Below are 14,566 nucleotides of genomic sequence, written 5' to 3'. Positions count from 1 at the left end.
TTACCCTCTATCCTTTTATTACACACAAAATTAACAGGAAAAGTGTTTCAAAAGAGCTATTTAAAAAGAAAATACATGAACGGATGCAGAAATTAAACATTAGCCACTGGAACACACTCAATTCTCAATACAAATTCAAATGAAGTACCAGCACAGCAGATAATTTTCCTACGATCTTCTTGGTTGCTGAAGAACTCGGCAATGGCAGAAGTTTAACCTGTGTTTGGTATTTAGATTACATGAAAAATGAAATTATTTCTAATCAACTACAAAGTGTCAGAAAAATGCTATGAGCTAGATGCCTAAAAGATAGGCATTATCTTTGAGTAGCACTACTTTTATTATCCAAGACAATAACAAAGCTAAATAATAACTATGGAAGGCAGGAGAAGGGGGGTATGTGTCAAGATTTCAATGCTTTTTTATCATTAAACAACCAATTTACTTACTGAGACTGCGGTAATCTCCCAAGCTGAAATTCCATTTTTTCAGAGCAGGATCTAAAATAGGGTAGAATATGAATCATTTGAGGTAGAAAAAAGTGGTGGTATGCAATGTTCATGTGAGGTAAGAGAATTAAATCTACTCATGCAAACTTTTTGCCATATATCTGAAAACCAGTTATACCCAGTTATAACAGTTCATAGCTATGTGACACCAAAAAAGCCATAGGCCATATCAGTATCAAGACAAGAAGAATGCAGCAGCCATTCACAGGGATCAGCAACACATGGGGGAAACAAAAGTAGAATACAGCAAATAAAGGCAGGAGGGAAAGATCAGAAGCAAGCCAAAAGGTGGAGATTCTGCTGCTTTCAGTAACCCAATTAACAGAATCAGCTTATCAACTCTGAACTTCAGCAGAAGTGACCCATTTTCCCCCTATCAATTTATGAATAACTTCCCTTCCTTCACTCCCTAAAGACTCTGACCAGCTGCTGCCACTAAATTTCTCAGAGCACTGTTTATAAAGCAAGGCTTCTGATTTCTTTTCTAAATCCAAGCTCAAGTTATTTATACCCAGAATTTCTATCCCATTTCATCTGTCTTTATTTTTTTAGGCTCCATTAATACCACCCATTCCACCCCAGCAATAGGTACACTAGTAGGTGCATATAGCAACTACAATTGCAGCAGATGCCAAAACTTCAACCCAATGTAACACAGAGATAGCAATAAACAATCAATTCTTACCATAGGCTTTGCTTGGTACCTTCTTAAACACAGTAATAAGTTCAGCATTATACCCTATTTCGACCTGGAATCGGTCTTCCCCATATTTCACACATTTTCCTTTTGTAACATTATTTGCTTTCTTGCCAGAGGCAGTTTCAAAGGTAGAGTCCACACCAGCAGAGTTGGTCAGCTTCTGCATCCTACCACTGGCCTGAGAGACAAAACCTTCCCCTATTCTTTCTGTCAGTCTGCTTGTGTTTATCAGCATTTCTGAATCACTTGGGGTGGCACTGCTTGATGGCAAAACATATTTTATGGTAGATTTGTTCAGACTTTGTAAATTTTTACTACCGTCAGGGTGTGTGTTATCAATTAATCGAGGATGAGATGATTCTGTGGAGTTTTTGAAAGCTGGGTAGCATTTGGACTGCTGGAAGGTTCCAAGATTATTTAAAGCTTGTTGTCCATGTTCCTGACCACCAGCATCCAAGTAATGTTTATGGGAATAACTCAGAGAATTTGGGATAGTTGTAGGGAAATGCTTAAGGCCACTTGCTTGTTCCGAGTCCTCTGAACAATTCTTTTGCTGTTCCCTTTGTGAACCAGCCATCTGTTGGTTTGCAGTGTAATGGTTATAACCTTTCTGAAGATAGCTCTTCTGCTCCACAGGATTGTTTGGATTCTCTTGGTGCTGGCTGGTGAACCTGGCATGGTTGTTTTCTTCCTTCGAGTTTCCCTGATTGCCTGGGCTCTGTTCTTTCACCTGAGGTGCAGCAATCCCCACCTGCCCAGCTCTCTGGACTGCCAGCCTCTCTGCTCTCCGAGCCAAAGCTATCTGCCGATTCTCTTCAATTCTCCTCTTTTGTTCCTCTGTAAGGCCCGACGACATCTTCAACAATTCAAATAATAAATCTGCACCAACACTACATGGGGAATTAATCACAGAGGCACCTGCTTCTTTACAGGAACGGGGGCCAGTCTACTTAAAAAAAAAAAAAAATAGAACACCAACAAATAGAGACAGGAAGTTTCAACTCAGTTCCCCCAAATGATTATTGTATTGATAAGTATTGATTGTATTATTAGTGATTGAGTATTACTGTATCTGATCCTACACAAATATCTGGTAGTACAGTAAAGCTGTCAGACCAAGGCTCAGCCATTATCAGCAAGTAGGTGGTGACAACCATTGATGCCAGTCCCATGTAAATAAAACATACAGAAAAACGAGAAAACCCCTATCCCACTACAGTTCTGAGCACTCTTGTCTGCAAATCCCAGCAGAACTGATGAAATAGCAAAGCACAGGGACACACTGCACTGCAGAGCCAGCTCTGCAAAGGTAAACGCAGGCAAAGCAACACATCTCTGCACAGTGTTTGTGGAAATGTGTCCTATTTCGGGTACCCATCAGCAAAGATGGAACGATGGCCATCCTCCCTGTTCACCTTCGGCTCTTTGGGTACCTGACAGAGCGTGGCAGGTACATACTGAACCCCAAAGGGCAGAGTCGGCTCCTGCCTTGAGAAAGGTCGACCCGCAGCTCACGGATAGAAGCGCAGACCCGGTTCCCGCCACATCTCCCAGGAACCGGCCTCGCTCCATCTCCTCTCCGCCTCATGCCCGGGGCCGCCCGCCCGCTCCAGCCCTCCATTCACGCACATTCCTCACCACCCTGGGAGCGGGGAGGTCGCTCCCTGCCGGCTCCTCTCCCATGCGCCGGGCAGGCTCCCGTCCCAAACTCCGCGGAGGTCCTGGCCCGCGGCCCGCTCCCCGGCCCCCCCCCCCCCTGCCGCCCGGGGCCCCCCGCCGCCCCGCGGGGTCCCGGCACTGCCGCCCGTCCCCGGGCGCGGCGGCTGCACCGCGGTGCCCGCCCGGCCCCGGGGACTCCGCCGCCCCTCGCTCACCCGCCAGCGGGCGCAGCCCCCGTACCCGCCGAGGGACTACAGCTCCCAGCAGTCCCCGCGCCACTGCCTGGCAGCACCGAGCGGCAGGCAGCGCGCGGTTTGACGAGATGCAAGCGGCGCGGGGCGCGCAGGGAGCTGGGAAGTGTAGTCTTGTGCTGAGGGCGCCATGTCGGGGCCGCTGCGGCCGTCACACCGGAGCAGGCGGGGGTCCAGGGGCCGCCCCTGCCACCCGCTTGCCCCTGTTCGGTTCAGGGCCACATACGGGGTGCGGGGAGTCTGCTACCGGCCCCAGGCCGAGGGTTTGCTCCAGCCAGCACCTGGTGCTGCACGGACAGAGCAGGGCACCCTCGCTGGCTGTCCCTGCTGAGTGGGTCTGGCACACCAGCGTGTGTGCCTCTTAACTGGAGTCTGAGTGGGGAGTAAACGCTGGAGGTGATGTGTGAGAAGGGGTGACAACGCTTTTCAGTACTGAGGAAGGAGTCCACCCTGGGGTATTAGGAGCTGTAGCTGACATTTGTGCAAGGCCACTCTCTGACATTTTTGAACAGTGGTGATCACAGAATCAATTAGGTTGGAAAACATCTCTGGGATCATTGAGTCCAATCTATGACCAAACACCACCATGTCAACTAGACCATGGCACCATGTTCTACATCCAGTCTTTCCTTAAACACTTCCAGGGATGGTGACTCTGCCACCTCCCTTGGCAGTCCATTCCAATATCTAATCATCCTTTCTGTAAATAAATTCTTCCTATGTCCAATCTAAACCTCTTGTGGCACAGCCTAAGACTCTGTTTTCTTGTCCTGTTGCTGGTTGCCTGGGAGAAGAGGCTTAAGCCCACATGGGTACAACCTCCTTTCAAGTAGTTGTAGAGAGTGATAAGGTCATCCTCGAGTCTCCTTTTCTCCAGATTGAACACCCCCAGCTCCCTCAGGTGCTCCTTACAAGACATGTGTTCCAGACCCTTCACCAGCTCTATTGGCTTTCTCTGGACATGCTCCAACACCTCAATGCCCTGTCTGAATTGAGGGGCCCAGAACTGGACACAGCACTTGAGGTGTGGCTTCACCAGTGCTGAATAGAAGGGGCAATCACTTCCCTAGTCTTGCTGGCCACACTATTCCTAATAAAGGCCAGGATGCCACTGGCCTTCTTGGCCACGTGGGCATACACACTGGTTCATGTTCAGCAGCTGTCAACCAACACACCCAGGTCCTTTTCCTCTGGGCTGCTTTCCAGCCACTGTTCCCCTAGCCTGTAGTGCTGCCTGGGGGTTATTGTGGCCAAAGTGCAGGACCCAGCGCTCAGTCTTGTTCAACCTCAGCCCATCGATCCAGCCTGTCCAGATTCCTCTGCAGAGCCTTCCTGCCCTCCAGTAGAGCGACACACTGACCCAACTTGGTGTCGTCCATGAATTTGCCAATGGTCAGCTTGATCCCCTCATCCAGATCATTGATAAAGATGTTAAACAGGACTCGGCCCAACACTGATCCCTGGGGGACATCACTAGTGACTGGACAGGTGAGGGGATGTGCCTGGAGGCTGGAAGAAGGCAGATGTTAGAGCTATCTACAAGCAAAGGAGGATACAGGAAACTACAGGTCTATTAGTCTTACTCCAGACCCTGGGAAAATAGTAGAGTGAGTCTTCTGAGAAACTATTGCAAACCAAATGAAGCAGGTGACTGGGAAGGCCAGCACAGATTTACTAAAGGCGAATCATGGCAGACTAACCTGATCACATACAGCAAAATAACATTTTTTTGTCTACCTGAGGAAATAGCCTTCTCATGGATGAACTGACCAGATACAGACTGGAGGGGTGGTCTGTGAGATGAATAGGAAATTGGCTCACAGGCCACATGCAGAAGTCAGTGATCAATGGGTTTTATTCAGGCTGGCAACCTGTCACAAGAGAGATGCCTCAGGGATCAGTACTGGGCCCCATGCTGTTTAACGAATTGTACTGGAAGAGGTTTCATCTTGACGTGAGACAGAAACTTTTTTCATTGAGAATAATCAATCACTAAAACAACCTCCCCAGGGACATGGTGGAGTCCTCATCACTGGAAGTTTTCAAGATCCAATTGGACAGGGTGATAGATAACCTCATCTGGGCTCTCTTTCCCACAAAAAGTTAGACCAGATGGTCTTTTGAGGTCCCTTTCAACCTGGGCTCGTTTATGATTCTGTGAACACCTTCTTAATAAGGTACCTTCACTCATATTTGCTTCAAAGTTAAAATAAAAGGGTCTCCCACGGTTCTAATTACACATGTGTCTGGATTACACACATCAAGATGCCCTTCCTGGACAGTCATGATACCCATGTGCATGACCAGAGCAGTAACTGGGGAGAAAGCAGAGGAAAGGCCCTGGGGAGCACCAGAACCCTCTCACATCTCAAAATTTTACTCTGCCCAGTGGCAGGTCCAGAGCTGCTACCCCTGTCCCCAGATACCATTTTCTTCTGCCTGACAGATCCTTTGGCTGGAGACACTGAAGCCAGCTGGCTGTTTCACAGTTTATTCATTCTTCTCTTTGCTGGTTAATTAGAAAGGGTTATCATTAAATTGCTTCCTGATTAAGCAGCAGTGACTGCCATTAGTCAGGAGCTTGTCAGCCCGAGAAAAACAAGGCAGGCAGCAAGAACAAGGTGCAGCTTGACACACGCCACAACACGGAGTGCTGTTACCTGGGAATCACACACACCCAGGCGTGAGCACGTCACATCCACACAGGCACTCGCAAACACACCGCTTTTAAAGAAAACCATAGGCTAAAGAGAGATTGGGTCCAAGGTTACATCCCATCGTCCCTTAAGAGAAAAAGTCAAACCTTTTTTCAGGTTCCAGGTCCCCTCACTGCAGAGCGGTTTGCTAGAAAAGGATGCTCAGCCCCACGGTCTCTGTCCAGAGCTTCCTCCTTTGCCCTTTCTTCCCATGCAGACTCCAGCTGGCTACACAGCAGAGAGAGAAAGGAATGGACAAGAGTCCTTTTTTTTCTTCTCCTTGTTGCATTTTTAACTGCCTAAAGCTAAACCAGATCCCAGTGTCACATATGGGCTAGAGAGAGAATACGCAGAGCATAATCCTGCAACTGTTTCCAGCCACCTTTTCCCTGCCAACAGCTATCGAGTTCCAGGTCTCTGTTGATGGCTCCTTATGCTTTGGGAGGTCTAGGGGAAAAAAATTAAACTTGGGAAAAGTGGAGAAAAGGCCCTGCCAGGGACTGTCCCCAACTCGTGAAAACTTTGAGAGCAGAGCATCATTTGCAGAGAGCCCTTGGGTTGCATGGTCGGACAGACACAGACAGACGTTGAAGCATTTGCTCCATATGGCACAACTTCAGCAAGACACAAGGAACAGCCCGGCCATGCAGAGAACAGACCTACAAAATGAGAGGCCATTTGCGAGCAGTTTTCTGGTAGCACTCCAGGTGTCCCTTCAGTCAGAACATGCTTCCAGCAGTGGCTTGGACTCATCTTCCATATACTGGGTCAGGGAGCAGAGATGCAGGGTGAAAATCCTGGGAAGACTAGGAGGGTTAGCACACCCCAGCTCTGCTGCAGAGGAAATGGTTCACCCCCCGTATGAAGAAATGCTCCCACCAGTGAAAAAACTTAAGGAAATGAGATTCTCAGTGCTGTTCTTATCAGGATCTTGCTATCACTTGGATCATGCTCTAAACATCTTCTTATGGGCTGGGTTGGCTGGTCCTGACTGCTGGCTTGAAATGAGCTAGAACTGCCTGTGCTGTACATCTTACATGAGCAACAGCTAGTGTCTGAAATACGAGTCATCCAGGGCTCCAGAGCTATTCTAGAATCTCGTGAAATGTCCTTTGAGAGGTTTCAAGCTGCTCTTTGGAGGTTCTACTGCTGTCATATTGAATGTATTTGCCCCATTTCACCACCTTGCCAACACACCTTGGTGGTTCTCCACATGAACTGGGCTGGCTTCCTTCCTCCTGGATGTGTGGCCAGCCTGCACTCTGCTGGGGCTGAATTGCATGCAGAGCTGCTGTCTGTAGCAAAGATAGAACTGGAAATCAGCCCAGGCTAACAACCCTGAGATGCCTCAGCTTCTTGCAGGGTTTTGGTAGCCCACACTGAGCTCAGAGACACCATAACCGGTGCCCAAACGTACCAGTCTTTGACAAACTGTGGAGAACTTGTAGCTGCACTTTCTAAAATAAATTTATCCCGTGCTCTTGAGCCTTATAAGTTTCTTCCCAGCTAAAACCAGTCAAGTGGCTGGACTGGGGACATGCAGGTCAGCTCTTCAGAGAACATCTTGGGGCAGGAGAGTCAAAGAAAAGCCACTGGACTGGCAGAGCTGCTTCTGGTTGGAGAAGCCTTTCTTTTGGGCTGCTACTCTTTATAGGACCTGTCTTCTGTAGGCTGTGGGCTTGTGCTTCCTCTGCTCTGGTTTGGGATCCTCAGCAAGGTCTAAGCTGCCTAAGGGGCAACCAGAGCCCTGGGCTTAGAGGGCCAGGGCATGCTTTGTTTTGGGGAGATGCGGACCCTGCATCCTCTACCATTCCCTGGATTTCTTTTCTTACATAACTGTTAATTCACTCTACTTTTCCTCTGCCACTGAGGCACATCGAGGACCATGGCCTGCTGGCCCATCTGACAGCCCAGGCCCTTTCACTGAGCATCTTTGTAGGACCAAAGACAAAATGTGGAGTTTGCTGAATCCTGCTGCTCTTGAAACTCTGATGAAAGAGGATCTGCAGAGGCTTTTCTGTGAGTTTTTCTAGCATGAGAAGGTTGCTCCCCTCCTCTGACTGCCAGCTTAGTGAAGACCACTTCTTTTCCCCTGCTTTTTGGCGACTCAGTGCAAGAAAAATTAGTTACCCTCCATTCCTTTGAAGCAGCCTCTTTTATCTACACAGCTTGTTCTTCTCTGGCATGCTGAAACCTTCCTGCTCTTGTTTATAGTACAACCCCTCCAACAGATTGCAGGGTCTCTTTTCTGCCTTCTGTCCTTTTTGGCTAGATTCCTCTCCCCAGCTCCAGTCCAGAGCAATGGTCTGCACAGCACATGGTCCCACTTTGCTGCCAGGCCACTGCCTCCCCACAGGGCTGCTGCAAAGCTGAGCTGACTCGTGATCTTTTGTGTGATGCAGCCCAGGTGTGGAGGGCAGTTCATTGGCACCCAGAACAAAGTTTTAAAAGAGAAAAAACCACATATCCTACAGTGAGATTCAAACAGTGTTTCCAAACCTTCTGAGTTGCCAGCATTTAATACAATGTGTGATCCAGCTGGCGTGAGGGCACTGGCAATGTGGACTCAGATGTCTTACGCTTAAGATGAGGGCAGAGCACACTCCTCTGCTTTACACAACTGGTTGGGTTTTTTTGGCCAGATGCTGAACAGAACTCTATCTTCGTGAAACACAGTTGAACTGGCAGAAGGGTCCAAAGTTAGAGGGAAAGGCTTGTGTGGACACAATTTAACTCCATAGGCTGTATTTCTTTAGGAAATGAGGTTAAACAAACCAAAGTTGCATTCCTAGTTCTATTCTGGAACTTAAATTACTGGCCTGGTTTTCAAGCTCAGAATGAGCAGCTAATCCTATGGTCTCAGTAGTGATATGAAGCCAACTTTTGAGGTCCTGTTTGTTAATGCTAGCCACAGTTCTCTGCCCTTTCTTCTCCTGGTGCATGAGAGACCCAGAGATATAGAGAAATCCTTTAAGCAGTAGAATCAGAGGTCACTGATGTTAAATAATTAGCACTAATGTAATATTAATGGTCCTTTGTCCTTTCACAGGAGCAGCATCTTTCCATGAAGGATCTCAACACACATTCCAGACCAAGAGGAGTTGGCAAAGCAGCTCTGGAGCTGTGTGTGATGCAGTGTTATGACAAGGCTTCCAAGAAACAGACCCAGGCTTGTGGCATGCTCAAGATTTTCCTAAAAGCCCTGAGCTTACAGTGGGTTCTGATACAATTGTTTGACATCCTCTGCTGTGACTTAGATGGGAGCAGCATAAGACCACTGCTTAGATTAGAAATGTGGACTCAGTGCAGGACTCTATTCTACCTCAGACTCCACTCAACCAATGACGCAGGAAGGGTTGCTCTCCTCTTAGAAACCTCTGTGAATGCAGTGCTTAGAAAGTGAGCCAGAATCTGGCCTTGACAAACAGCGCTCTTAAGCACACGCTCAACTTGAAGTGTGTGCTTAAGCTTGTTAAGCTTGCTCCTTCAACAGAGAAGACTTTCCTTTATCTTGGGAGTCTCATCTGCTACAGAAGGGGGAAGTCACAAGGTGATTTTTTTGTTACATTTTGTATAGCAGCCTGATCTAGAAAACACTTGCTGTCAGCTGCAGTATTTTGCTACCAGCTTCTCTCAGTGCATTCCACTGGGCTCCATGGGATAACAATTATTCCACAACAGGGAGTGCTCTTGAAGTGTCAGGGCAGTGCACTCACAAGGTGCTGCTGCAGTTGCCTGTACGTCTCTTATTATAAATAATAAGGGTCATAGGCAATGGAAATGCACGTGCTTTATGTAGGGAAGGTATTTTCCCATTCTGATAGCCAGATCCTGAGAAGCAGTTATAAAGGTTCTGTTTAAAAGAATGTGACTACAGAAAGCAGATGCCCATCAAGTTAAATAAGGAATTTAATTAGCCAGCATTTTATCTTGTTTTCAGCAACATGATGACAAATCGCATCTTAATAAAATAACATTAGGGAGCAGCACAATTCCAGTGCTTCGGGAAATGAGAAGCAGTATAAGTTATAGGCCTGTTCCCACCAAAGAAGTCATTCTCATTCAGAAATCTGACATGCTGTTAAGATGGATAGTGTTTTAGCAAAATGGTCCTCTGGCATTTAGAAAGATTTACGCCACTTTTGGCTTTAAAAGGCTTAATACAGTGTGATGAGGGAGAAGGAGTGGCATGAATAGCTCAAGGGACTGGTAGTGCAATTAATATTTTTGTATTCCTGTGGTGGCACGGGTATGCAGGGTTTTCACAGGTGAGTAGAACAAAGTTGTACTTTCCCCAGTGGAGTTATAACTAAACATAGATGTTATACACTGTACCACAAGTAACGAGTTTAGTGTTTGTCATGTAGACAAAAATTCAACTATAAGCTCACATGTGATGTTTTGCGTAACATCCAGAGGACAGTTCTTGCCTAACCTTGAAAAGGGTTCATGAAGGATCCACAGAAAGTTTGCCTGTCATGGTTTGAGAAAGTTTGTCTAAGCTCAACTTCTGGGACTCAAGAGACTACTGTTGTTTGGAATATTTATGTCCAGTAAAAGGGATTACAAAGCACAAGAATTATAACAATAAAAAATGAGGAGATTTAGCTTAATAATACAAGAATAAAGGAAATACTTGTCCCACTCAGCATGGTTGCCCACTGAATCCTTTCTTTTGCCTGTACTAGGCATCAGACCCAGGTTTTAGGTGATAGATCGTGTGATCATGTGATTATCACACAGCTGTCCACTATAAAATGCACATTTTGATTCTAGGTGATATTGTGGGGCAATACATTTCCCTTGTTCATCATATGTTTTAACAACAATTATTTCTGATGGTCTATTTGACATTTTTCATCTCTCATATTCCATGGTTGCTCCATAGCTCTTATATTAGGAAAGGAGAAAAGTGCAAGAGTTGTCTGATTGGATCTCCTGTTATGTGAAGGTGCACACATACACAGACAGTACACATATTGAGTTTATACACATGCACATATTATGTACATACAGATATATGTACTTGCTGATAGAGTAATCTCCTGGGTTCATGATTTAGTGTACTAAACTGAGATTGTGCTGCTATTGCTTAAAACAGAAGTACCTCCAAAGTTTGTTGATGAATTGGGAGTTTTCTGCCAGAAACTTCTTGGCCTGCATTTAGTTGGGATGAGGGTTGAGAGCTGTTGCTCTCGGACAGCTGCTCATTCATGTGTGTGAAATGAGTTTATGATTCTTGATCCAGGTTCTAGAAAACAGGTGTACATGCTACAAAACCTACCTTTGGTATGTAGACCCTTACTGTCTAGAGGGATGGTGATGAAGCTCTGCTCATTGGTATGGGGCACAATTGAAGCAAAAGACAGTCAGTGCAGAAGTGTGGGTTGGGAGTGGGTCTCCTCTTTCAACAGGCAAAAAATTCTTTTTAGGATTATCTTGCAGGAGCCTGATTTAAGGCCAGTTGTGGAAGAGTGATGTTTTCTTTTCATTCTATCAGTGGAAAAAATTTTGAAATGTATTGACCTGGAAAATTCAAGCTCAGAAGCAGCAGCTGGGTTTTCAGCAAGTCCCTTGATTCCTTCCCTGTTGTCCATCTGGATTCACTGTAACACGGAGAAATCAAGCATTGCCTCTGAGGTCAAGTGAAGTTTGGAAATGGCCACCATTTCCACGTAATTTTGCCAGGATGGGTGGTGCTGTCCCATGCTCTGAGAGTGCTGCTGGCTGTCAAGGTCTGTAACCAGTGGCAGGGATGACTTTTCTCATTTGCAGAGCTGTTTGCAGAACAGGACCCTGAGCCCTTCTGGAGCAAATTGTGAAGCAATGCACAAATCAAATCAAGATGCTGACTGAGATTGCATCACGGCACCATATCATGCTGACAGAATTTGAGGCTAAAAGCACTGATATTCATGTCTAGCAATGTCTAATGCATCATATGGTTGTAAAGTGACAACTGAGTCCTGGAGGACAAAGACTAACCCCCATATGCCCTGCAAATACTTTCCAGTCCACAGACAAGTTAAAGACCAGGTTTTGAAAATCATTTGATCAGTGCCTGAACTTGATCTTTTAACACAGAACAGGTAGTTCCCTCTGAATTTGCAGATGCTGTCAGGTTTTATTCATAGGCATGACACCTTGCAGTATTAATGTTCCCTGTGGATGCAACCAACTTTTTTTTTATAGATTTTCCAGACTTCCATTAATTACTTAATTGGCACACAGTGGTATAAGAATTGAAGTGTATTCCTATAGGGCAGTCATACTTGAGACAGGCACCAAGCTATTCAAAAGCAGAATTAAAAACAACTGGGAAAAACATTTCCAGTTGTCCCTGCTTCATCCCTGATTTCAGCAACAAAGCTGATATATTGCCAGGTAGTGATCCAACTACCTGGGATTTGTCCAGGTTGAGAACTTATTAGTGCTTATTGAGGGAAGAGGGAGAGAGAGGGAGAACACAGCTTGTATAAATCAGATTAAAGTATTGACAACGCCTAAGTAATGCTCATTCCAAGAACAAGCTCGCTATGTGATAACACCACAGCTATAAAAGTGCATTTTGAATGCATGCCACTCCACAAATACCTGGCATTTGAGTTCTTGAGGCTTAGGTCATAGAAGAGAAAACAGGATTGCTGAAAAAGTTAAGTACTCTAGATGGAGATTATCTGAACGATTTAGTATCTGAGAGACTTAACAGCCACTGGATCTTGCTTGTAGTTGATGATTCAGAACCATCTTGGATCAGAGTAGAGTACAAATTATTACAGCTGATACAGACTAAATGAAAAAATCTGGGTCTTGGCCCAAGTCTAGTGAGCAAAGAACTCCCCCGTGTACCATGATTAACCTTGGCTCGCACATTCAGTGGGAAGGCATGGTTAAATGCAAACCTAGAACAAACTCCTGTTTCTCCTCACAGTGTGGTTGCTGGATGTCACGACCATGAAATATTAATAGTCAGTGTGTGTTAAGAGTCCCTCTCTCTGCCTGATCCACAGATGATGTGCATCTGTCTTTGATTTCAGCACTGAGCTCAGCTCAGGCTGCGGACACAGGTGCTTTTCACTTGGGAGCCCTCAATGCACCCGGCAGCAGGGCAGCTTTGCCACTGGTGTTGAGTCTGGGCTTGGCAGATGGCTCCAGCTTCCTGACTGTAACCCTGGCATCTTGCAACAGCACTAAAAAGCCCTGTGTTATTTTTATTTGATACATTAGTCTTTTTTTTTTCTCCCACAAAGCAGAACATGAGCAATGGATGGAGCAGGGTAGCAGGAAAGAAAGCGAACAGCTACAGTTGCAAGCAGAGAGCTTTTCGGTGGCTCCAGTATCCCAACCCCTTTTCCCCATCCCTCTTTCACACACGTGCACAGAGAGGGAGTTGAGCAGTGGCAGATGGGAAAAGAAAATAGATAAATAAAAGTGTCAGTAGGATGGATTGGTTTGCACTCGGTCTCCTCTCATGTCCCTGAATATGTCTGCTGGTATGTAAAGATCACACAGCCAAGGGACTTGGCACTGACCTGGAAAATTTATACCACTGAATGTAAAAATTAATCAAAAAGAGAAATGTAGGAAGGAGGTGGTCAGGGAAGAAAACAAAAGGAGATTAATTTTTTTTCCTATGTACATCAGGATTTCATTGGGACAGCAAATTTGTAGGAGCACATAGTGCCAATGCTACCACAGGATCAGCTCTGCCACAGAGAAAAGAGACTGGGCAGTATCCTGTGCTGAGATCCCTCATGGTTTTAATCCTTATCTGCCTAAATGAGGGATCCCCAAAGGGCACCAGCACCAGACAGAGGTGAGCTCAACAGAGTCCTGGCACATGATGGCTTCAGATAGAAAAGATGCCATTACTGTCTGCAAGTTCTCCTGATACCATACACTCAAACCGCTTCAGGAGGGGCAGGAGGATGTATCTCAGGATACACTGGGCCAATTCTCCTGTGATCTTCCATTTTTCCAGTAAGCCTTGATGCCTGGCATGGAAGCCTTACCCAGGACCACAGGCAGATTCAAGGGTGGAATGAGGTTCAAATTTGACCTGTGTTTTATGCATGGAAACCTTTCTCTTTAGAACATGCTGGAAACTTTTTTCCTAAGGCACTATCTATCCTCCAGGGCATCCTTGCCTCCTTCTCATCGCTAGTTTCTACACAAATGCAGGATCTTTGGTGCTTAGTCACTCCACTGTTCCTGCTGTTTATTGCCTCCAACGGGCATAATTCTCTGCTTAGGAGACCTTTGCGAGTTGCCGTGGAGGAGCCGTGGGCTGTTGTCATTCCGTTTCCAGGGGGCAATAAACAGCAGCATTCAAACTTACATGGAACAAAGATTGTGTGATTATTCAGTCATAAAGAGAGAGGAGAAAAATAGATATATATTGCATGTGTGCTTATTTGCACATCACACAAGGATGTGCAAATTGCTCTCAGAAGAGAGTCTTGCTATGAGGTAAAATAGATCCCCATATGGCACTTCGATGCTGACTTGAATGCGGGAATTGTCCTGCCTCTGCCTCAGTTTCCCTATGGAAATTGAAGCTCTTCCCATCTAGCTTAAGTGCTTTCAGGGCCAGGAATTTATTTGTGCCCTCACAGGGCAGGTCAGGAAGGCAGGGATGTGAGTTTGGGGATGATGCAGAGAGAGAGGTGTTTCCTGGGGTTAACAGCTTGTGTTTTCCCCCTCTTCTTGAATGAGAGCAAGCATTTGTCTGGGAGGAAGATTCAGAGAAAC

At 46.1% G+C, this 14,566-nt stretch overlaps 1 protein-coding gene across 4 annotated transcripts in view; it reads right to left on the bottom strand.

The window, feature by feature from the left end:
- Nucleotides 1–3,167, bottom strand: part of SMARCAL1 (SWI/SNF related, matrix associated, actin dependent regulator of chromatin, subfamily a like 1) — a 38,449-nt gene extending 35,282 nt beyond the window's left edge. The window contains exons 1-3 of one of the 4 annotated variants that reach the window (XM_051786922.1): nucleotides 3,084–3,167; nucleotides 1,195–2,155; nucleotides 450–500 (exon numbers count right to left, since the gene is read on the bottom strand). In XM_051786922.1, the coding sequence (XP_051642882.1) occupies nucleotides 450–500; nucleotides 1,195–2,065 (922 nt within the window). In that variant the 5' untranslated portion in view covers nucleotides 2,066–2,155; nucleotides 3,084–3,167. Of the gene's footprint in view, nucleotides 1–449; nucleotides 501–1,194; nucleotides 2,159–2,838; nucleotides 2,926–3,083 lie in introns of those variants that run through there. The other 3 variants (XM_051786921.1, XM_051786923.1, XM_051786920.1) reach the window with 3 other exon arrangements.
- Nucleotides 3,168–14,566: the final 11,399 nt, after the last annotated feature.

Source organism: Manacus candei, unplaced genomic scaffold, assembly GCF_025592945.1.
Source record: "Manacus candei isolate 608988 ecotype Guabito, Panama unplaced genomic scaffold, ASM2559294v1 h1tg000023l, whole genome shotgun sequence".
Classification (NCBI taxonomy): Eukaryota; Metazoa; Chordata; class Aves; order Passeriformes; family Pipridae; genus Manacus; species Manacus candei.
The sequence above is the reverse complement of the archived record's forward strand: the minus strand, read 5'-3'. Positions and strand labels throughout refer to the sequence as shown.